At 41.6% G+C, this 25,282-nt stretch overlaps 1 protein-coding gene across 3 annotated transcripts in view; it reads left to right on the forward strand.

The window, feature by feature from the left end:
- Positions 1–25,282, forward strand: part of LRRC1 (leucine rich repeat containing 1) — a 105,410-nt gene that overhangs the window by 75,937 nt on the left and 4,191 nt on the right. For 2 of the 3 annotated variants that reach the window (XM_052809237.1, XM_052809235.1), the window contains 5 exons: positions 7,310–7,513; positions 9,695–9,931; positions 11,912–12,001; positions 12,679–12,756; positions 14,569–14,664. In XM_052809237.1, the coding sequence (XP_052665197.1) occupies positions 7,310–7,513; positions 9,695–9,931; positions 11,912–12,001; positions 12,679–12,756; positions 14,569–14,664 (705 nt within the window). The remainder of the gene's footprint in view (positions 1–7,309; positions 7,514–9,694; positions 9,932–11,911; positions 12,002–12,678; positions 12,757–14,568; positions 14,665–25,282) is intronic. The other variant, XM_052809236.1, reaches the window with a different exon arrangement.

Below are 25,282 nucleotides of genomic sequence, written 5' to 3' on the forward strand. Positions count from 1 at the left end.
CAAAGCAGAGTTCTGCCAGTTGTTCTTGGTAAGCTGCTATTAGAATAAAACCAGAAAGAAAATGAGGTTTTGGTACAGTTGGCTCAAACCTTGGGCAAAATTTTCTTTTTAAAGTGCTTACTGGGATTGACACAACAAAAGTTTAAAAATGTAGGAAACTCTGTACCCAGAGTCCGAGTAAACCTCGGCAAACCCATTTGAGATGAAAATGAGTTCCGAAAAAAAGACAGACCAAAGCCAAAGGCAGCAAGACTCTGTGCTCTGAGATGACAGTTTTTCATTTTGAGGCTGTGGTTTGGTTTGTTTTTAGCATCTGATCTCTCGAATAGTGTGCCATTTCATAAAGTGGTTTAGGTACACTTGTCCTCCCAACAGTGTTGATAAGGTTCCAGGCAGTTTTAACTGTATTTTATAGCCAGGAAAAGCTGATGATGTTTGTTATGCTGAAGCAGTGTGTGTCCTTGAAAGCATGAGCCCTCCCTTCCCAGTCACTGTTTGGCTCTTTTCTCTTGCTGATGCTTTGAGGAGCCTGAGCAGTGAATATAATTTTGTAAACATAACTTTGGGGTTTTTTTTTCTCTTTAAACTTTTACTTTTTCATTTGCTTTGTAAGTCCTTTGTGGGGTCCATCTAATTCAAGGAAAGAAACACTACAAAATTTGCATGCCGCTTTATTAGCTAAACAGGTAACCAGGGAAAAGCAATTGACCATAGTGGTGGAGTGGATTTAATATTAACCTCTCAGTTACTGCATGTGAGTTCTCTTTACTGAAAGTTACAACTCCATAGTCTTGCAAGGGTAGAAAAAAAAAAAAAAGCACTCTCTTGCTACCATTCTTTGTGTAGTTTGTGTAGCAACAGATTTTTCCATCCCCTGTGTGTTGCTCCTGGCTTTTTCCACAGCTTCCATATAATTTATGTGTCAAGATTATTTTTCTGGCTTACATGCCATATTTTTGATAATCAGTGTATTGTGGTAAAGTGAGTACTGGAAACTTGCATACCACTGTCCTTTCCAGCAAATGACTTGTTTGTGTCCAGGACAAGCTGATCAGCTTGCTTCTTGTCTAATACTAGTGCTTTACTAGTGCAGGGTGAACTGTTTTTAGCGGATTAGCTACTCAACATGTTTCACTACTTGCGGCTCACAAATTCGGCTTTTGAGAGGAGAGTACTGACACCAGGAATTTTCTTTTTTTAAAGTATATTCTTTAGTATATCAGTTGATCCTAGCCTACCTGACTGTAAATGTCTACTTCCCACTGAGACTGGAGCATACTAATTATCAGAAATGTCTAGACCTTTTGTTAATGGGGAATTCAGTGCTATTCTGTGCCTTGACTCTGGAAAATAAAATTACTTTAGTTTTTCAATTGACTTGATAAGAATGTTTCCCCTCTTCAATTTCCATCAAACACACTGATCTGTTTCCATGCTTACGTTGCTGACAAAGAAGATGAGAAAAGTGACCGGTCTTGGCTATCAATGTTTTGGGTGTTGCCTTCCTCCTGAACCAACTGTGAAATTTTCAGAGGGACAGTGCCTTCCTCTCTCATTCTGAAGTCAGGAATATAATCAGTATTCAAGCAGCTTAATGAAAAATCTGAGATTTTTCAAATTGGAAAAGCAGATACCTAGTTTGAGGACAGCTTTGTGAGCTGCCTTGCAGGAGCCATCTTATCGCCTGTACTGGTGGACGTTGGAGACACTATGCATTTTATTGCCTCTCATACAGTTCTTGTGGCAACAGGACGGCCAGTCTTGGGTTCTGCCAGAGCAGAGGGATTTGAAGGGCTCGGTGTGTGGGGCTGGGTTGTGCCTTGTACTAACTTCAGGAGCAAGGGTTCACGGCAGTCTGGTTTTGAATTTGTAACTTGTTCAGGGTGTGCCTCTTAACACTGATATTGTTAGTCTGTTAACAACAAGATCTTGAGAAGTAGCTTATCTTTATACAGGAGAAGTCCTCTCCTGAAAAGTACAGCATCAGTATTGTCCATGGGAAGGACTCTGTGGCTCCTCAGTGGTGTTTCAGAGAAGGGATTTAGCAAATCTCCCTTGGCGTTAACACCGGGAAGTTGACACCTGATGTCCAGTAACCTTTGACACTTTTTCTCTTTGTGTTTGTCTGTTGCTGGAGAATGTTGTCTTGACCGAAATCTCTGGATGTGCAGCTGGAGGCATGGGAACAGCCATGCCCAAAATGTTAGCAATGCTCACTGCAGTAGACAAGTACCAACTGTGGTAACTTTCCTCAAAATCCACAGGTGCAGGCACAGCTTGCAAATACCACCAAAGCATCAGCAGCTTGAATTTCAGTTTGTAAGCATCCCCAGAATAATGCGGAGACAGGACTTAACTCTTCAAAGTTAGTTTTGTGTTGGACTAAAACTATCTTCTTTCGGTCCTGAGGCACAGTCGAGCAACTTATTGGACTATGCTAGTGATGAAAACACTCTGATTCTCTCTGATCTTTCCCAATAACTTGCCAGTTTTACCCAAAACCAAAACAAATGTGCTGCATTAAACCATTTTGAAGTAGCTCATAGCAGATTGTCCTGTATTTCTGGAAGATTGAACAGGGCACTACATGATTATAAACGTGAGTGAATTTCTCTGTAGTTTGCTGATAACGTCATGGACTTCCACTAAGCAACTTAAAACCAAAACAAAATCTAAACTAGCTAACAAAAAGAGTGATCATTTGAATATTACTGATGATTTTTTTCCATTCAAAAGGGGAGAAAACTGCAAGTCTGAAGAACATTTGCATAGTGGATGTTTTTAGGATAACCTACAGCAATTTTTTTTTTTTTTTTTTAAATGGTGTCTTCAGGAAATTCAAAAATCTTACCTGGCTAGTTAATACTTGAACATCTAAGCTTAAAATTAAGTCATGTATTTACCACTAGTAAAGTTTCCCAGTGGAAGGTTTGCTTCAATAATCCGTTCAGGCAGTTTTCATGTTGCCTCTTCTACAGTGAAAGCCTATTGAAGGCTGCCTTTGTTTCGGCAGCGTTTTGTTTAGCTTTCATTCTTATTTCATGCGAATCACACAAAGTTCTTTTAGAGACAGCCTTTTGTACTTTAAAAAGGGAATGAGTCTGAAATAATTTTCAATTAGTAGAATGTTATGTATAGTTGTACTTAAAAGGAAGAGAATGTTTATATTCTAGGAAATACATCTTTAAAGACATTTTCTTTCCTGTATTGACTAATTAAGCTATTTAAACAAATCTTTTTTTTTTTTTTTAAATAGAAAAATAGGCAAGAATGTGTGTTTGAGGTTCTGAGTTGAATAATAGTAGCAGGTGTATTACCATTGAAATATTCTAGGTAACTGAAAGCACTGGCTTCTACTTGCCGATGGTGACCAGGCTGTCGCTGCAAGCAGGGTGTTTCATTGTCACTGTATGGTTTCAGTATGGTACTTCAGAAACGTGGGTGGTTTTCCTGTCTTGGCTTTTAATGTTAGGGTGTCTTAGATTCTTTTTTTATTTGCTAGAATGATTTAGGGTGATACATAGCATTTGCACACCTTTGTTGCCTGGAGGAAATTCATTCTCCAGAGGACTTATTAGCGAGATCTTATTGGAATAGACACCTTGTACTTTATGAGGACAATTTGTCCTCTTAACATACAGGGATATGATACAGAGGAGTATATATGTTCTGAAGAGACCACCTTTGAAAACATGAAAAACATGTTCAAAGGAGGTATAAAGGGAGCCCACCTGACTTACTGGTGAAATACTGAAGGAAAATGATTTGTTACCAATCAGTTAGGATCATTACTAACTAAGGGAGATGAAAAATGTATTGCCATGGAACATAACAACTGCTGAGGCTGATAAATAGTTTTTCCTCCCAAATATTTTTTCTGCATTTGCAAAACAGTGGTGTCACACAGTCCAAATACCCAAGAAGTTTAAAATCCTAAATAGTGAATTTTCCTTCTCTCTTTGTTTTATTCTGAATATTTTTAAGGAGAATGTAAAACTACATGCCTCACTCTGTATTTGCTACTAATGACTTAAACCATTGACCATTTTAATCTTTGGGGGTCTCAGCTTCCTCATGTATTAAACACAGGAAGAAACCTCCTACCTTACCTGGGTAGTAAAAAGACCAATTATCATCTGTAAAATTCTGTAAGGAGAACTGATTTTTCTCTCTTAATATTAGGATGTTTGCCAGTAGCCTATTTTGTCTCAAAGCATGGCCCTATACTATTGAATCTAGTGAGAATGAGCTAATAAATTACTAGAAGTTTTTTAAGACATTTTTGGAGTACAAATCTACTATCTGTTAGCTGAACTGTACGAATTACCACCTTGAGGGGTGATAGAAGTTTTTTGCCCATCTAATACCCTTTAATACATCAGAGTAATGAGTTGGGTGGAGTTTTTTTTGGGGGGGGGGGGAATCCAGTAAGGAGATTGAGTGGTTGCTTTGCGTTAAAGCACAGCACACAACAGAGCTGTACCTTCCATCTCCTTCTAGCAAACTCTTCAAGTGCGTGTCACTAAGAACTTGCAGCATTGAGTAGCACCATGGCTACTCCTGGCTTTGTACAAAAGGATGCAAAGAGCCCAGCACAGTAACACCGTGGCAGTCAGTGGGCCCAGCAACGGCATCCCTGACATTCTCTGTTCCTCACCTTATATTGCTACTGAACTCTGAATTAAGTCCACTATCTTATTTCTATCTCCCACCCCTTTTCCTTCATCAAAAAGTTGTAAAAAAATGATTAAGATTTGTTTTCAAAGTAGTGTTAGCCTACACTCACAGCAGCAGCATTCATTGGCTTAGTTTCTCCATTTTATTTTATGAAAGCATAATCCACAGCATGTTTTGCTTACAACAGGTATGTGCAAACGTAGGCTAAAAGGCACTTCTGGTTGTTCCATTCAATCTTTTGCCATTGATACAACTAAACTGTGAAACTGCTTTCATAAAGATAATGCCATCCATGGTATTGTATAGACCTAGTGAAAACGTGAACAGCTCTTACCCAGAATTGTAGTTTTGTTTCTGTTTTACTTTAAAGTACTGTAGATCAAGAATACAGAAGACTAAAATCTCTCAGGTTACAGAAGGTGCGAGGTGTGAAACAGATAATGAGTTTCCCTTATAGCTGTATGTCAGCATGAGAAAAAGGTTCCTGCCGTAGGAAAAGACAGGCAGGGAGCAGGAGTGCCCTGCGGCTCTGCCTTCCCAGCTCGGCTGCGAGGGGCACGGGGATGTAAAATCTGCTGATGGACATCAGCTTGCTCCTCGTGCATACGAGAGGCTACCACAGCAGTTGAAGGTATGCTTAAGATGGTGAAGTGATTGTCAGCATAAGCTTAATTTGAAACCTGTAACTGTTACCTTGAGAGAATAGCTTTTTACTGGTGTTACAGAATCTGGCAGGCTGGGTTTGAGAAGCTGTTGTTTAGGATTAGGGGTCGGGGTCAAACAAGGATGAGACATTCCCTCAGAAAAAGTTAGATGCCTCACTGTACCTGTGTTTATTTTTAGAGTGAAATTGCTTTATGACTTCCTAATGAGCTTAAAAGTGACTTAAAACTGTCTCTGGAAATACCCTGAACGCTGGGAGGTGTCACATTAGCTATTCTGAAATAAACCAGACCAAAACAATAGCAAACAATTTCAGCTAGTGTGCTATTTACCTATCTGATTAGAATTGCTATCCACCTAGTTAATATTCATAGGAAACAAAGCTTCTATTTAAGGGTACCCTATGTTTCCTTATTCAAGGCAAGCGTAAAGAACTACCACGAGATATCCCGCCTTGTGTTTTAAATTGTCAGGAGGAATGGGAGCCACTACCATGTCATGATTGTTTGTGCTGCTTTCGCATTCAATTCACTGATGAACTAAATCGACAATCAGCTCAACTGTCCTGAGCGATGTGGTTTAGAATAACCAGAAATACGGGCTATTTATCAGCAAACGGTGGTATCGCTGAGTGTCAGTGCAGTTCAAAATGTGGTTTAACAGCAAATTTCCTATAGAGGCCAATCATGCCTTCTGTGTACAATGCAAATAATCCTTTGTTGGGGCTGTGATCTTTTCAAGACTCACAGAAAGGTCTATAATCTTTTCCAACGAGATGCTGAGATACTGTCCTTGTCCATTTCCTAGTCTTTTCAGCCATCCTAAACCCAAATGTAAATGAAGAATCCCAGGGGGAGCTCCTTCGGCAGCTGAAGATGAATCAGTATATCCAGCATGGACAGCCCTGTCCTATCTCCTTTTCTTTCTCAACCTTAGATCTAATAGAGATGGTGACATTCTGGGGTGCTGATACCAGCAAGAAATCTCTGTGTGTGTGAAGATAACTATTCTGCATTAAAAAGGAAAAATGGGAGCTTAAAGAATTGTTAAATCTGAATCAAATACTGTTTAAACAGTGTGAAAGTCACTGTGTGCTGCTGGTTGCCCCATTGTAAGCTTGTTAATTTTTTTTTTTTGTTTGTGTTATCCATCTCTCTGCCTCATTGGAGCATGTGCGTTAATGTATCTGTTTATATGGCATCAGGCTGCTTTCTGCCATTGGATTTGTATCACCATAAGAAAATTTAAAAGTGAGATTAAAATAAAGCTTTAAAGAAAGATAAAGGTTACTTTGAAAAACAACTTCTGAAGTTCAGTGAAATTGAGGTATATAGGCAACCTTGACACAACTTGTCACGTATGAACTTCTGTGTATGAAGAAGAGAGGTGGAGTTTTTTGGATGTAAATAAGTAATGGACGTTTTGGGAGAACTGGACTATAATCACTTTGAAAATGAGCAAACCTTAAAAGATCAGTTTAGTATTGTACTTTCTATTGGGACTATTCAACAAAGGGAACATTTTATTTAATGAATAATGAAAAGAGGCAGGTGACTTGATAGGGTTTTTTTAACTTGGGTTGTGAGATGAGATGGTCACTAAAGGTCTAAGTACTCTTTGTTTTCTTAATAGTACAGAGTATAACATTATTGAAGACTGTTGTTGATCATTAATTCTTCTTTATGATGCTGAAGGTGGGCTTGGCTCCGTGCTCATGTAAGTCCCTGAAGGCTTCCACTAATTTCAGCAGCCTTCTCTTGCTCTTTGTATCACCAGTATTGCCCATTAACTGGCAAAGTGTCTCTCTGGGACTGAAGGTACCTCTCAAGGTAAAAAGGGGAAACCCAGTATTTACAAGATACTAAAATACCTTGCAGAACTTGCCAGACAGTTTCTGCATATACATACTTCAATCACTTTCTTAAAGTCTGTTCATTGCCTGTTTTTTCTTTTGTCATCTTCCTCTCAGGACTCTATTAAATGGCTTCCCAAGTCTCCTAAACTGTACGGTGGCCATACCTGGAGCTCCCAGGGCTCTCGCTGGGCCTCGTTGAAAGGAAAGGAAAGTTTTCATGGTGGTAACCTGTACAAATTCAGCTCTGCTAATGGAAAATGGAGGGAAGGAAGAATCAGTCCCGAGCAAGAAGCGGAGGAACTGGAGGATCCTGATGATGTAGGTAGTCTCCTTGAAGTCAGGCGGGACAATGTTGTGTGTCCGTCAAGAAACTACAATCTGCTCACAGTGCTATGCTGCCGAGCGCTTCGGGTTAGCGGGACGCTGCACTGACTGTACTTTCACATCCTTGCTTGTGCAGAGGGTACAGAATCACATTCAATGTTTTATTCCTTTACTTTGCTTGCAATTAAACAATCCATCCAACTCCCAAGAGTACAGTGCAACTTGCAGGTGAAGGTGAGTAATCTGAGCAGTGATGAGATACATATGTTTTTATTTTACTCCTACTTATAGCTGCAGTTACCCACATCCCTCCATCTCTTTCAGGTAATCAGGTTGTTAGCAGCGCTTGAAGCTCAATCTCTCCCGAGGACTGCATGGTAGAAAAGTGAGGTTGCAGTGCTACTCCACTGCGTGTTTAGTTTTGGGTAGTGCTGTTCAAGGATGCTGACGTCTGGGAAACCCCGGATGCTGTGGTTTCTCTAGTTGTGCCCACCAGGTGTCTGTCACCCGGGTGGCAGCTTGGCTGTCTTCTCAGTCACAGCCTGGGAAAAGGAGGTTGCGATTGTATGCTTGCAGCCTTTCCCTTTCAGAGCGTTGCTCACCGGTCTTTCCTCCAGATGTTTGCTGGGAGTTCAGGGAGGAATTGGGGCTCCTGCTCCTCTGCCAGGACATCTGCTCCCTTCCTAGCCCCCAACTGCTTGCTGGTGGGCGCCGTCCTCCAGCCCTCACTCCCACCTCTTGCTCCTGTCCTTTCTCCCCGGCACCCACAGCACCCCAGCGCTGCTGATGGGTCCGGGTTAGTCAGCCCAGTGATGTTAAAGAGGAACCTCTCTCAAGAGAAGAGAGACAATGAATGTTTTATGTGAGTTAAAGCTAAACAAATTCCCTTTTAAGTGCAAATAGGAAGCAGTCATGCCTTACTCGCTTTTCCTGGGTTGGCGATGCTGCTTTCCATCCCAAACGAAAAGAGATTGTGGGAAAGCTCTGACTGAAAACTGAAGTGTCCAGTGGGGTTTCTGCACAGCTGTTCATGGTAATGCCACTACTTTTTGTGTCTGGTATTAAACTTCCAAACTTAGGAAGACATTTATGGGGTTTATTTTGAAAGGTGTTGACCTTCATTGGCTGCATCATTTTACTGCCAACAGAAGATATAAGGATTATGGTAATGTGAAGATCTGATTCAACCTTACCCATCAAATTAAGGAGCAAAAATCAGCCAAAGATAAATAAAGCATCCATAAAATGTGAAGAGAATTCAGACATCATGGCTGAATTTCATTTAACCACTTCACCAAGCATAACTGATAACTGGAAAACGTCATTACGTTTTGCAGTCAAACTTGTCTGAAGCTTTAATTGTTTCGTGGATGTGGTCTAATTGTGTATTTCTCTTTTCAAGCCCTTGTGGTTTAGCTAAGCATAGGGTGACATTGTCAGTTCCTCACTGCATCTCAGAGTAGGTACAGCCTAGAGCCAGGCTTCAAAGCAGGCTTCCAGATGCCTCACCTTTGAGGCTCCACTTCCAGTGGACCCCTAAATCACTAAGGTCACCACTCACTGCCATTTGCAGCTAACTAAAGTCAATCCAATTACTTAAAATCTTCTCTTAGAGATGTAGATGAAAGGTAGGGGCTTGTCTTCCCTCTCACACCTGTCCTCCCCAAAATACAATGTGAGCCTTGAGGAACTATGAGAAATGTTTTACTTTCTGTATGGAGAGCCCTTTCTTTTGCCTCATGTGTGTGGTTCCTTGCCCTGGGACAGCAGATTCAGTGCTCCTCAGCTGCCAGAGGCTGCCCAAAATGGTCTTGTTCTCATGCTCCATCCTTTTCACAGGGCATTGCAGGATTTAGTTGGGTATATGTGCACTATATGTGCTTGTGTGTGCCATGGGAATCTAGAGAAAGGCTATGTGAATCCCAGTCCTCTCCCCGTTCCCACAATTTCCACCCCCATGTTGAGGGAAAACCTTGCTCAGAGAAATAATGGTAAAAGAAAGATACTTGTACATTCACTTTAAAGTTGCAGTTTTGTCTTCAGTGAAACAAATCCTAATGTACAGCAATGTGATAGAGAGGAACAAATCCAATTTACCACAGGTAGGGTCTGGGTATCAGATAGGTATTCTCCTTGCTGTCGCCATGTTTACCTTTTTTTATCTTTAACCCCCAGGAACCTATTTCCAAGTTTTCTGGCAGCCTTTTTGATACCAATGATAGCATGAGAGATCAAAGAAATACCAGAACAGCTCTTCAAGAAAAGCACAAGTCGGCGATGAAGGGCAAGACTCTTCCAGGGACTAACACTAAGGTGCAACTACCCGTCTCAGCAGTGGGCAGCTTCCCTGGCGAGAATGGCCGGATCCCGGAGGAATCGAGGGCGGTGGATGTGCTGCAGCCCCCGCTGAAGGTATTGAGCTGCTGCATGGGCTGGGCTTGACAGTGGAGGGGCTCCGTGTGTCTGTGGGGAAGTCTGTATGTCCATGGGGAAGTCCGCTTCTTGTGTGAGGCAGTTTATAAAAGATGCAAAGAAGGGGGGACGTTGCATGGTAGGTGTCGTGAGACTCAGCTTTCGCAGAGTGTAAGCTGAGGTTTGTCCTTGCTCCCACTGGCTTATATGGAAAAAGCGTTTTCCACTGAAGAAAACAACAACAACTTTCTTTGTAGCCGATTGATACTGTCTCAGTTTCTATATCCAGCTTTGGTATTGTAAGGTCAAGCCAAGGGTGTGTGCAGGTGGGCACTCAGCTAATCTTCACTTAGTCCGTGGTTTAGGAGCAGTGGCGTGGCCTTACCCTCACGGCGTGAGAAAGCCTCTGTCCCGTGAAAAGGGATGGGAATGTTCAAGTGAAAATTTATCAGTGAGAACTGCAAGATTTGGGCTGAAGTTTATGGAGAAAGCTATACTCTGAACTCAGTGGACATACCCCGTCTCGGCATGCTTTGGAGCACATGAGGAGGAAACGTCCTTTATGGGTTGGCTCCCAGAGGTGGCCCAGAACAGATCCCGCCTGTGCTGACTGCCTGTGGGGCAGGAGATGCAGAATTGCGCTGCATCCCCGGGGTTGCGGGATGCAGCACCAGGAAAGGCAGCTCGCCCAGTGTGGCACCCGTGCGGGGACCTGTCACCAAAACACTGCTGGTAATCATGGACTTGTGAAGTCTCAAGTGTGCGGGTAATGCTAAGTCTAAGCAACATCTGGCAGGGTGGTTTTCATTTGACTGGTAGGGTATTTTCATATCTTTTTAGGAATTAGGAATTTCAGATGAGTATGTTATACATGTAAGAGTAACTGCATACATTTGTTAAATTTTGAAACACAGCTGTGTTGAAATATTCTTAATTATAAAATATAACAAGTTATTCAAGCCTGAATTGTCTTAGAGATATGAAGCAAATCAATGAAGATAAGAGCATTTTGCTAATGTGATAAGGTGAAATAAAGTGATAAGGTGAAATTGATCTTAAAGGTCTTTTCCAACCTAAATGATTCTATGATTCTAAATGCAATTTGCATTCAGATTCCACTAGGCTATGGGAAGGTGTTCTTTAAATTTAATGTGATTGTTGTTTTAGCAACTAGCAAATCCTTATTTACTACCAAGTGTATTATATACTAAAGAAAAAAAAACCCACAAAAAACAACTGGGGGAATAATTCTTAAATGTAAGCTGTCTTTAAAACTTGAAACTAATTTTATTTGGTCCTTGTTGTGAATTGTGTAAATTCAAAAAATTATCTAAGATTTTGTACTAAATTTTTGCTGATACCAGCAGGAGGAGAATAGACTAGATAGATTACAATTTATGCTGCTTTTAAAAAAGCTTCCTGATATTTTTACTTTAAAGTCAATGGTTAGAGTACTGTCAAATCTTTTGATGGGGTTAACATATACATACAGAAAGCCTGTTTAAATAAAAGAAGATTACTGTAATAGTGCTCAAATTCAGTTATCTGTTCTCGAAAGAGTTGAGAGTAAGCAAATCAGACTGTAGATGAGGTTCCAAAGGAAAGGTTTTTCATAAACTTATGAAAAAATATTTACTTTTCCCTCCTCCTGTGTACTGGCGTTGTTGCCATCGTGAATGCTCAGTAAATTGGTGGGTTTTATGAAACAACTGATTTGGTCAGCAGCCTTATAAACAGCCTTATATGGTTTTGGCATGACTCTAAAACCTGGAGAAATAATGCATTCTTGGTGTTATTGAAGAGTAAAGACTAGCCTTGCATGTGCCAGTGTTGAAGCATAGCACCGTTTTTCTCTGGGCTGAGCTCTATAGGAGCAAATCTGCTGGTATTCGGAGTGGGAGGTAGATTTTCATTGCTCATGTAGTTAATAGGCAATGTTTTTGATTAATCAGGCCACTTATCCTTATAATTCTTTTCCAGATAACCATTACTGTGTGCAGTCAAATGGGGAGTCTTGGTATTAGCATTGCTGGTGGAAAGGGCTCATCTCCATGTAAAGACAATGATGAGGTGCATTTCATTACTCAAAATTTATCTAGTAATCATTAGAAAGAAACTGATGAGCGGTTCTTTGAAGCTATTGTGTTTTGTTATTTTCTTTCTGAGGTTGTCCTCAGTGTAACATCAGTGTCTGCGTAATAAAGCTAACAAAGGTAAACATGGGTAACTTATTTCCCAAGTAGAAGCTGGCAGTAGATTTTGATGGGGAAGCTCCTGGAGGGACGGTTTTGGAGAGAAAACCCAATGTAAACCGATGATTTTCCAAAGACAACCTGATGACTGAAACACTGTTGGCTAGTTTCCACTTTCTACCTCCATTTGGGGTCACTCCCTTGGCAATCCACATGCCTTTCCTATCCCATTTGGTCATTCCCAGGAGCTAACTTGATCTGAGAGAAGTATTTCTCACATCTTCGCACTTAATTATCATTTAAATAAATCTTTGTTTCCCGGTCTGTCCCCCATGGCACAGTGTAAACAATTAATGACTTTTGTTCATTGTTGTATGTGTCAGCCATGGAGGCTTTTGTTTTTCTTGCTAATGTGCTAAGACATTTAGTGTTTATTTTAATAGAGGCAGCAGAACAACAAGTCCTGAAAATCCAATTACTTCCCGTTTGCTTTTTACATCTAAGAACAATGGAAGAAACCCTGTCAGGTCTGAAAACTGTCTTTTGTGTTACCAGGGGATCGTGACTGCACGGCTGCTGAATGATGGTCCAGCAGACTTGGCTGGGGTACAAGCGGGAGACCGAGTGGCAGAGGTAGATGGGTTGTTTGTCAATGTGGACTGTGTTCACTTGTTGTTACCTTTAAATCAAATCACTCACAGTTGGGGAATTCGAGATCTAGATCTAGGCTTGCCTTAGCTTTTTAGATACTTCCCAAACTACATTATGAAGAAATTATAATGAAATTGAATTGTTGTATTCCTTCTTGTTGTATTCCTTCTTGTTGTATTCCTTCTTGTTGTATTCCTTCTTGTTGTATTCTGGTTTTCAGATCTTTATGTTCAGCGTGCATAACAAAATATTATTCACTTAAATGGCTGATTTGTAAAGGAAAACAATGGTCTTAGTAAGCAGTTATGTAAGCACAAATGCAGTTGTACTTGGTCCAGGAAGCTTTCTTATGACATTGTATTAGATTTAGTAGATGAGTTCATTGCAGTTGTTACAAAGAAATACAAACTAGATGAGCTTGTTTCTCCGAGGTAATTTTTGGCTGGGAGAGAACAGCTCCAAGTAACTCCCCTGATGGAGGCTTACAGTGCCAAGGAATAAATGTGTCTCTTGGGCTGCTCCACCTCAAGCCTCATCTTTCCTGGCAGAAGCCACTCTTTTGAGCTTCGCAGGTTCCCAAGAGCAGTGGTGATCACCTACAGTTTTGTGATAGTATAGTTTTGACCTCCTGTTTGGTTTCCACCTGCTGAGAAAGGCAGAGTGGGAGGAGAGCCTCTACAAAATTACTTTGAGGTGAAACTGGTCCATAATTTTTTTCAGCTTTTGTTCTCTTAAACTGTCGTTTATACTTGCTTAAATTAATAGTTTTTACTCCAGCATACTCCTTGTTGAATTAAGGTAGGATAGAGCAAGCAATATTCTATGTCTATTAAATTGCCAGGAATAAGGATACAGCCTGTATCAGCCAAAGACAAATTAATGATAAATTCATCTGCTAATTTTGTAAAACTAAGCTATAGACATATTAATAGAGGATTGTGTTCCACAATCCACATATAGAAGTTAGTTTAACATTTTTTAAAAGCTTAATTATGGTTAAAATTCTGTATCATTTTACCTTTTTTCTTTTATGAAAGAAAAGGCCCCCTTGTCTAATTTTTGTATTTTAACAGATGTGAGAGAATTTAAATAATTCTTTACATATTTCACATTATCAGATCATCAGGGAAAAAAAAGTCCAGATTTTTAGTTGCTGTACCTCTAACTTCTGAGCAGAGTTTCTGGTAAAGTCAGTATCTTAAAAATCAACCACTTTGCTCAGGTTCCTCCCTGAGGCTATAATTCATTCTTATTTTGGGGGCTATTTGAAACATACTAGCTACTAATATCTGTTCATTTAATGAATAGTGAAACATGTAAAAAAGAGAAGAAATTTCTGTTCTGTCCTGCTGTTGTTACTGTACGAATAGTTATGATTTCTCTGGCTCCCACAAGATGGCAGAATCATTCATCTATTTAAAGAACGTAGAAAAAAAAAATCTCTGCTTTTTGTATGCATGGGAGCTGAGAAGGAATTAATGCATTCAGGTGTGCTATAGGAGTCCTAATGTTTTGACCACAGGACTAATCTGTGTAAAAATAATCAGCATTTTTCTCTTGATACTATGTGTTACAACTTCTTATTCTTGAACTGACCATTTCAACAGTTCAAATATACAGTGTGTTCATCAAAAATGGGGAATGGCAAGAATTGCAATTTTATTTGCTTTTGTTGTGCAACCATATGTAACGATGGGGCCAGGTATTTGTATACTAACCTGAGAGGGAGGGAACTGCTGCTCTTAAACAGCGTTCAGAATAAAACCATGCATTTCTGCTGCTTTGTTTTTAAAGGCATCCCTCGTTTCGGAGCCCAGTGCCCCTGATGCTGGTCCTACTGAAGCTTCATCCAAGGGCAGCCCCTTCCCGACAGTAAACCACATCATAACAGTAAGTAAGATGGCCCCAGTGAGTAACAAATCATTCTTAGCTAAGTACTTTGTGTTGTCTGTCATTAATGCTAGTAAACATGGTAGAGACTGGCACAAAACCTGAGTGGCTGCGCAAGAGGAGAACACGCACCAAAGACCAGAGACCCCACCATGCGTTTACTTGGCTGTCACTGCAGCTGGGACGTGGCTTCTGGAGGAGCTCAGCTCCTGGATAAGCACCAGTGTAGCACACCAGAGCTTTTGAAGCACTCTAGTTTGGGGGCTTTAACGGTGATGTCCATTCCCTCCCTTCAAGTGTTTATTCTGTTGTCTGGACTCCCTCCCTAGCTAATGGAAGGAGCAGCCTCTCCAGGGTGCCTCTTTTAGGAGGGAGAGGTTGGGCTGCTACCTGGAGGTGACCATTTTTACCCTTTGAGTGGAGGGGGAACTTGTGTGACAGGCTAAGACTGCATGCCCATATTTTAGGTGACTGATGTCAGGCAAGATTATGCCTACCACACATGTCACAGAAGAAAACAGCCAAGCCTACAGGGTGGCTTTTGGAAATCTGGTCCACTTTTGTGAACAGTCGATCTCTAAAAAATTTAACTCTCTGGAGATCTACCCTAGTCATGGTCATCTGCCTGCACACCTGAAATTATGGCTTTACTAGGAATATACAATAAGATCAAGGTATCTGAATGATTAAGGTCAAAAAGCATCCTACTTGTATTAAGCCTGAAGTACCAGGAAGCAACAACTGTTTCTCTCATTCTGCCAGAGGAATGCTTTGTTTGAATCCCCTTCTTCCAGCCTTTTTTTATCCTTTTCCAGGAATACCATTCACAACCCAGCTAATGGCAAAAAATGAAAGTTCATCTATTATATGAAAGACTATAATCAAAGACTGCATTCAGTTTTTATTAACCATTCACATTTTTAAAAATGTGATTTGTTAGTTGACTGAAAAATAAGCAAATAGACCATGCAAATTTGGTTTCCTCTGGTTTCCTACATGGATTACTATTTAAGAAGGGTTGAGTTGCAGCTTTTGTCTATGAGATGGATTAACAAAGGTTTTCTCTTCTATTCAGTTGCTTAAAGAAACTTATTTTGAGGCCTCTGGTCTCCAACACCATTTTGTGAAACATTTAGACCAGTTTTATTTTTCAGTTGAAAACGCTTCCGTGATTTTTTTTTTTTTCCAGCTCTACTTGGTAGCTGTTTCTTATGGTCTTAACCCGCACTGCAGAAAGCACGAGGATTCCTGTTAGAGGAACCACCGTTGAAAAGGTTGATTCACACATTGCTAGTGGCCTGGATCTGTTGCAGCAGTATCTGACTTTTCAGCCAAAAAGAGGAAATGACCATTTTCTGTGTTGTATGCCTCTTGGAAAATCATGCCTCCCTTTAAAGGTCTTCAGCTGCAAGAGGAGGAGGAGGCAGATTAGACCAAGCTACTTAGCTCAGAGCACAGTGCACAGAGGGGGTCAACTGGCTGAATATGTTCCAAGTGTCAAAAGTAGCCAATATGCAAGTTCTTTTGTGGAGAAATATCTGTATTTCTGGTTTAGTTCATTTTTTTTAATCAAAATCTTTGTGCTGTAGCAAATTGTGTATGTTATTGCCTTTAACCTAGAACAGCATCCATCAGTCTTAGAGATTACGGGCTTTTGAGGAGTATCCTGCTGACTCAGGAACCAGTCAGTATCTCATCTGCTCTCGCTCTGGGTTTACTCTGGTGAAGTTCCTCTTATTCCTCAGTAACTGTCTTATCTGAAAATTGTTTATAGCCTGGCTTCTTATGGAGGACATGCTTTGCATGTTCAGATAAGCAGATGACAGTAGGCCTTTAATGCAGAATCTTCTTCTTTGCTAGGAATCTAGGAAGGTTTGTTTCCTTTGTATTTCTGACTAGGTTTCAGGAGAAGATGGGTGCATCTACATTAAGGGAGGGAAGGAGAGAAGCATGGTGGCAAAGAAGCCAAAGGCTCCTATTATTCTTCCAGCAAAAGCTGAATTATGTGCTGGATGGTGCCCATCTTCCTTCTCCCTCTCTTCCATGTCGTCACTGCTTCCTGCCCTCCAGCAGAGACTCTGTCTTCATCTATTTATTTGTATTGAATTTTAATAAACATCCTCTTTGCATATGTGATCTGTGATAATATTTGTCTCTTTCCTGCTAGCCATAGCCCTCTAGCCATCTCTTGCCATCGCCCATCCCATCTCCGAGCCTGGTGCTCTGACATTACAAAGGGCAGTGCTGCTGCCAGATTCAAGTTTCCTCTCTGTTCTCCATGGACCTGGTTGCTCTGACTTCTTCTAAAAAGCTCATTTGAATTGTTAACTCATCCAGCCAAACTCAATTTCAAACCCTTTGTGCCAGCTTTAAGATTTCATGACAATGTAAATGATCAGTAATTAATTGGACAATGAAAAGTTCTTTCACTCCGAGTCATTGTTTTGCAAAGGAAAAATGAGAATTGCTCTTTGTTTTAATTATGATTGAGTATTTTTTTGAAATGTAGAGGCCCCAGAACTTTAATTATAATTAGATTCTCTTGCACATACTGTATTTTATAAACTTGTCTCAGTTATGCTAATCACACCTCAAAAATATGGAATCTGTTTATTTTACTTTGTTTAATACATATACGTATAAATACAAATATTTTAAATGACCTTAAGCCAAGTCTTTGGGTGTTAAAATTGTAATCTTAAAATAAGAGTATCTATGTAAAGATGTGCACCAAAATATAACAGATTAGAACCACAACTGATATGGCTATCTACATGCAGACTGTGTGTAAAATATTGCATGTCTAACTACAGGGAAAAAAAAAAATAGGGGATACAGACATTGCCAATAGTGCCCCATGCTGACTTAACAGAAGGAACTTTAACTTGGATTCTGGAGTCTTTATTTCCAGTTCTCTATTTTGCTGTCTTCTGCCCTCTGCTTCTTATTTCCTCCTCATCTTCTCAAACATAGAACCAACTCTGCACAATCTTTCTCCATCAAAAATATTTTCATTCAAACTCTGCCTGAAATTCCCAGTGGATTTTGTCTGACTGAATGGAGGATGTTGACAGGTTTCAGCATCTCCTATCACTTCATGACGTGCATCATCATGTCATCTTCTTTGATCCATTTTTGGGGCTATCAACATCATAAGAATATTATACTTTGTAATGAATATCAAATCTCTGAAATATTTTAATCTAGTATTTCACTTTAATTCTTACCATTTTATTTTCTTTAATTGTACGCTTTTGCCCTGGGAATTTCATCAATTAGATTTTTTTTTTTTTATATAGTTCACCAGATGTGCAAGTGTCGCTTACATCGAAGATTTGCAAGGAAGTTTAAAGTAAAGAGTCACCAGTTAAAAGTGATTGTTGAAAAGAAACTTACAGTATTGGAAAAATCTGAAGAATTTCTTCAAGCTAAAAAAGCCAAATGTTTTGGTTGCTCTGTTAAAAATGCAGATACCAAATGTTCCTAAATAAGTTGAGAAAACAAGACAACTTCTGTGTACTAGAACCTGTAACATATCTCAAAGTGAAATGCTCCTGTGCCTGCAGAAAGTGAATAAGCATATACTGTGCTCCCACAATACGTAGGTTGCTGGTTTTCTGCCCTTCTCCCACATTGTTTAGATGCAAGTCATGAGAAACCTTACAGGGATGAGAATCACAGCAGATCTATCTTTTTCATTTCCAGCTGATACAGACTTTTCAGGAAAAAGTCTTGATGCACTTATATGAGTTAAAAATCTTCAGAAATCTAAGTATCAAACCCTTTCTTTATTCACCTGAGCAGGTTAGTTCTAGCCATATCAGAAAATCGTAATTATACAACTTAAATGTAATAAAACTTCTTTCTTGTTTCTTTAGTCGTTGTCTTACTTTTTTCAATTTTAAAAGCAAACCCAGTAGAATACTCAGGTCAGAGAAGCACTATAAAAGAAGACAAATAAGTGGGATTCAGAATGTCCCTATCATCATCAAAGACAGATTTCTTCTGCAGCTCGTTTCAAACACTGAAGACCTTGCTCACAGACAGTGTTTGGCTGACCTGTTCCCATAACAACATATGACCTAATATTTCAGTCTTCAAGTTTTTTATGAAGAACTGCCTTGTCTCTTCTCCAAAACATTTTGGTGACTCTTAATCTTGTCAGGTAAGGGTGTTGGTATTTTTATCTTATTATTTTTTATTCTGACAAGGTAAGTTAGTTTTAGAAGTCAGGAGTCTGACTCCTCACTGCCTTGCATCTTGTGCAGATTTAGAAACACTTGCAAAGAAGCCCATGCTCAGCCTTGTTGGCTTAGCTAACCTGTACTGATCGTGTGAGTTTCAGCGGACCGTAAGCACCCATCTGTCATGTGATCTCCTTCTCCATTTCATCTGCTCGTTTGATACCACTTTTATCTAAGTAACTGTGTATTTCTGAGTCAGGGTGAAAGATAAAAGGTGTGGTATAGGCACTGTATTTACATCTATAGTGTAGTGGTTAGGGAACTTACTTTGTGAATTTGGGATTAAGTTCCTGCTCCAAACAACTGCTTCTGTTTGCACAGTGTATCTTTTTTCCTCTCTTCCTTTTAAGTAGTTTTCTCACAGGACTCGGTCAGAAATGATTCACTTCAAACTTTAAACTCTTGGCTTTTGCAGAGCTTGTAATTAACAATGCTAAATAGGAAAAACCTTTAAAAAAGAGAAGTCATTAATTGATCTTTTCAAGATCCATATTCAAATACCTCAAAGTTAAAGAAAAAAATCTACAAAGTAAACCCATCATATGGTAGACATTATAAGCACTGCAGACAATAGAAGCAAAAATACATACAGGAGACAAGTAGACTCAAGCAAGGCACCTGGAACCATGCTGTAGGACATAGCATACTATTTGAGAATAAAAGAGGATAAATATTTGAACAACCACAGAAGTGATCAGCAACATCTCTCCTTGTGAAAGGTGTCCTCGTGGACTCTGCGGGAATTCAGCGGGGTGGGAGGCTGTACTGAATTCCTGCAGGCGTTCAGTTATGACCACTGCCTTTCACAGGGGTGATGAGCTTTCTTCAAAATCAAAAGATTGGGTAGCACTGCTTATGGGGGCAGTACCTTTCAAGTCTCCCAATGTGATCAAAGCAATGCATTTTCTTCAATGTTTTTATAGTGTCAGGCCATAAATGATTATGCAGAAAGCACTTAAATGGAAACCTGTGTATCAGGTTCCAGTGTCAGGGAAGTCCAGTGGTACATTAGAAGATGAAAGAAATGGAGCAAGGACAATTTTCATAAGCAGTTTGAATCACGTAAAAGCCTTTTGTGTCTGATGGCATTGCACGTGTGACCTGATGGACATTGATCTTTCATTTTTGTCTGCTATGAAATGCGATGCTGGGTTTGACTGAACTCCACTTTCCTTGCCTTGTGCATTGCCCTTGGGAGGCACTGAACTGCCGGATAGGAAGGACAGAAAGGAGCTTTCCTCTGAATGTGACATGCCCAGATGTTTATATATATTACACACTGGGAGACAGGTAAAACACTAAAGGTGTTCTCTTGCTATCCCGATAAGAAGTGGAGAAAATACCCAGTTTTAAACCTGGCCTCTAAAAGGTACCAGTCCCTAGAAAATTCCCACAGAGGAAGTTTTAGGGAAAGCACCTGGAGTGGCACTTGTCTGGTGCATCGAACCTCCAGGAAATCACACTGACCTGAATTAGATTTCAGCGCAAATCACCAGGCACGGTGTGGGAAGAGCAACGAGCTCAGGGAATAGGGGTGGGCTGGTGGGGTGGCCCCCCCTCAGGGCCCTCGCCAGGCTGCTGCACGCAGACCCGAGGTAGCGTGCTCAAAACCACGGTGCCGAAGCTCAGGTGCCGGTCTTTGGCAGTGCTGAGAGCAGCGCGGCTGCTCCGCGCGTAAGGATGAACCGGATTACGGGCTGCCCTCTCCCAACCCCGAGCAGCAATAGGTGCTGTGACGAGCCGGCTGCTCCGGAGCGCAGCAGCACGGGCCGCCCCGCTTTCCTTCTGCAGATGTCTTCTGCTGCCCGGTGGAATGAGGCGCTTCACCCATGCCTCACCATAGATTTGTGTTCCCCAGGGTGCTGGAGAGGTTTATACCTCACTCTCCATCTGACTTCACAACTTCGGGAGTTTGGCAGCAGGCCTCGAAAGCAGTGAAATAGCACTGTAACGCGCCGGGGAAAGGGATGCAGCCAGGGATTTCCGAGACCAGGAGCGTTGAGGGTGCACCATAAAACACGTGCAGGTTAAAATGTTCCTGATAACACGCAATGAAAGGGAAGCTGTGATGAATGCCTAGGCGGGGTTTGCAAATTCATGCAGTTTCATGCATGTGGCTGCGCGTTAGGTGGTTCTTGTCGTGCCCCCCTCGCAGCCTGCCCCAGCCGCCTTCCCCGCCGCACCCTGACTGCCTTGCCCGCTTCCACCTGGCGGTGACATTGTTTGTGGGTAATAAATTCACAAGGAATTAATTAGATCTCTTTCTCCCACTTTAACTTGTATTTCCCGTACGTTTTCTTTTGGGGAGAAGGTTGCTTTTATCCATTGTCTCTGTCTTTGGGAGTGAAACGTCGCATTGCTTTAATTAAAAAAGCCACCAGCTGCCAGTTTGGTCTGAACCGTGCAGCAGTTGATCAGCCTGTTCCCTGCTGTTCTTGTTGGATGCATTTTGGCATCTTCTTTTTAAAACTATTATTTAAAAATCCAGCTGTGTAATATGTTTTTAGGCATGACTAAATGTCCTCTTTCACTTCAAATTTGATTTAGACGGTTTCTTCTATGAATACAGTCATTATGAAGTGCAACATTTGCATCTAGCAAAGGCATGTTTTCAGAGTTTAGCGAGAAGTCTGAATTTCCTGTTGTTCAAGTCTAAAATACTACTGCCATCACCACTGATGACAAAAAAGGTAAAATTAAGCATGAAGTCATAACATTATTCGTGAGGTTTACACAAACCCCTGCAAATGCTCTTAACTGGGTAGATTATTTTCTTTTCCCCTGTTGCCACCAGCTGAAGGGTACCAGCCTTAGCACTGGTGTCAGTGAAGATCAGCTGTTAAGTCAAATTTCAAAAATATGTACTATTTAGATATATGGAGTTGAACTAGGCAGGCTTCCCTATTACAGGTATTTTCTAGCTGGGGAATATTTTCTTTAGAAAGTGATCTGTTTGAACTAGGGTTAAAAGTATGTCTGGTTTTCTGCCAAAAGGCCAATCCAAATCCTTTTCCTCTGCCCCTATTCTTTCAGACTTGGGCTTTTCACATGCCGTACCACCTTCTGATTCGTAGCTTCTCTCCCCAGCGGCTGGCCTTGCTCTCAGTCATGCTTTGCCCTGTCGGTGCTCGTTATGCCTTTTATATGAAGCTTGGGCTTTAGCCGTGACTCTTGCCTTGAGAGCTTTCTTCTTCTGCTGAGACTGGAGTATGGACCTGTGAGAGGGGAGGTTGGGGAAGGGGAAGGCTTATAAAAGGGAAAAAAGATAATGGGATTTGTTCTGTTTGGGTTTGATTTTGAAAAGGTTATAAAAAGACATAAGGAACTGTCCTTTATGGACTGCTCTGCAACCTTTTGGACAAACATTTTTATTAGAAGTGGAAAAGGAAAGCATACGTGCACAACTGGAAGTTAAAAATTATTGGATGGTAACCTGTTGGCAGGACATCTCGTTTATCATGCTTTAAGAAGATGCTTTCATAGCATCATAGTTAGTTGTGGGTTTGGTCTATCCTGTTGCAATATGAAAGAATTTTTGCAGCCAACACTGCAGCAGAATTGCCCCAGGTTATTTAGATGGGTTTGTTTTACTTGCAGTGGACTGGGAGTGTGCAGACAGCCCGTGTCTGTGCTTCAGCTGAAGGACTCGAACTTTCAATGGAGGGCAGTAGTTCCATTAAATGAGAGTGTCTGAAATAATTTGATTTTTAATCAGCTATGCCTGATTCAAACAAAAATGAATTTTTTTTAGTGACTCTTTTTAGTGTCTGAAGTCTTAGTGTTTATGTTGAAAAAGTGTAAGAAAGGTGCAAATGAGGTAGTGAAAGAATTCCCATAGTGAATACACTGGTTTTGGTACAGGATGTGTCCTTTGTGAAGTTTACTTTTTAGACACTGAAGATATAATTTCAGGGGAAAAAAGGAAAATAGTAACCTGTTTCAAAGATTTAATCATACAATTTTCTGAAAAAGCATTCTGCATATTTTGGTGGTTTGGGATTGACTGGTACTTCAGGTATTATTTTAATAATGAGTGCATGATGATGGAAAGTGAGTAGGAGGACTTTGTGATTTCAACAGAAATATTTTAAACAAGTTCAGACACTATTCAGTAAAAACTAGTGGAGTAAAACAATGGAACAAGACAGGATCCTGGATAATCTGTCCTCCTACACCAGGATCAACTTATTCTGAAGTGTTACTGGTAGAGGATGGAAATTCCACACCTTCCCACATGCCTTAGGCCAGCAGCTCGAGCTCAGCTGCCCATGCTGGAAAGGTTTTCCTTGTTTCCATCCGAAATGTCTCTGTCTTGCCCTGGCTGTAATGGGCAGTGGAAAGAGTTTGTTTCCTCTTTGCTATGACTTTTTTTGCACATGAAATCTGTTTTCCTGTCTTCCCTCGCTCGTGATGCACCAGGAAATGTACATTCAAATATGTATATTAAAGAAAAGCTCCAAGAGCAAAGCTTGCCTATTTAATAGGGTGAAGCTGCGGTCAGTGAAGATAAGCATGGAAATCTGAAAGCAAGGGTAAAACCCCCCTGGGATTCTGGAAGAGAAGGATGGAACAAAAGATAATGGAAGTTTAGAGTTGTTGAGTTTTGTTACTTTGTTTTGTTTTTTAAAAAAACAAAACTGGAAGAGGAAAGGAAGCTGATAAAGCTTAGTGTGGCAGGTTGACCCTGGCTGAACGCCAGGTGCCCACCATAGCCGTTCTATTACTCCCCCCTCCTCAGCTGGACAGGGGAGAGAAAAATATAACAAAAGGTTCATGGGTCGAGATAAGGACAGGAGAGATCACTCACCAATTACCGTCACGGGCAAAACAGACTCAACTTGGGGAAAATTAACTCAATTTATTACCAATCAACCAGAGTAAGGTAATGAGAAATAAAACCGAATCTCAGAACACCTTCCCTCCACCCCTCACTTCTTCCCGGGCACAACTTCACTCCCGGATTCTCTTCCTCTACCCCTGCAGCAGCACAGGGGGACAGGGATGGGGTTTACGGTCAGTTCATCACACGTTATTTCTGCCACTTCATCCTCCTCAGGGGGAAGACTCATCACACTCTTCCCCTGCTCCAGCATGGGGTCCCTCTCACAGGAGACAGTCCTCCACGAACTACTCCACCGTGGGTCCCTTCCATGGGGTGCAGTTCTTCATGAACTGCTCCAGTGTGGGTCCCTTCCATGGGCTGCAGTCCTTCAGGCACAGACTGCTCCAGCGTAGGTCCCCTGCGGGGTCACAAGTCCTGCCAGCAAACCTGCTCCAGCGTGGGCTCCTCTCTCCACGGGGCCACAGGTCCTGCCAGGAGCCTGCTCCAGCGTGGGCTTCCCACGGGGTCACAGCCTCCTTCGGGCATCCGCCTGCTCCGGTGTGGGGTCCTCCCCGGGCTGCAGGTGGAGATCTGCTCCACCGTGGACCTCCCTGGGCTGCAGGGGGACAGCCTGCCTCACCATGGTCTTCCCCACGGGCTGCAGGGGAATCTCTACTCCGGCGCCTGGAGCACCTCCTCCCCCTCCTTCTTCACTGACCTGGGGGTCTGCAGGGCTGTTCCTCTCACATATTCTCACTCCTCTCTCTGGCTGCCATTTCTGTCTGTCCCAGCAACTTTTTCTCCTTCTTAAATATGTTATCCCAGAGGCACTACCATCGTCGCTGATGGGCTTGGGCTTGGCCTTGGCCAGCAGCGGGTCCATCTTAGAGCTAGCTCGTATTGGCTCTGTCGGACACAGGGGAAGCTTCCAGCAGCTTCTCACAGAAGCCACCCCTGTAACCTCCCCCCCTGCTACCAAAACCTTGCCACACAAAGCCAATACACTTAGATTGTGATTTTCCTGGAGCTAGTGTGAATGTGAAGGCAGTGATGGAGAGTGCTGGGTTCCTAGGGGATAGTTAGGTGGGGATGGAAAGGCCACTGTGGTTAGAACTGTGATGTGTGTTTCTTACATCCATTTTGTGTTGGTTTTGTTTTAGTTTTTTTTTTTTTACAGGAGATCAATTGATAACTTTTGATGCTAGGAGAGAACAAGTAGAGGCCGGAGCCTCTTTCCACTGAATTACACCTTGTACAAATGCATACTCTATCACTTTATTAGATGTGCTCTCAGTTTGCAATTGTGTAGGTGGCACAATCTGCAACCAGGAGTTGCTTCGTCATTGGTACCTCTGAGCTGTGTGGAAATCAGGGCTCCTCCACATCCCGCTGGGGAGGCGGGTGCGGAGCAGGACGCTCGGCCACAGAGGAAGGAGCAGCGGTGGGTTTGGGGCCAGCAGCGGTACGGGTCCACATGGGGTTTCAGAGGGAGGGTGGGCAGGGGGATGTGCAGAAAGCGAGGGACAGAGGATATGGCTGCACTTGGACCAGA

The sequence above is a fragment of the Harpia harpyja genome, chromosome 15, assembly GCF_026419915.1.
Source record: "Harpia harpyja isolate bHarHar1 chromosome 15, bHarHar1 primary haplotype, whole genome shotgun sequence".
Lineage (NCBI taxonomy): Eukaryota > Metazoa > Chordata > Aves > Accipitriformes > Accipitridae > Harpia > Harpia harpyja.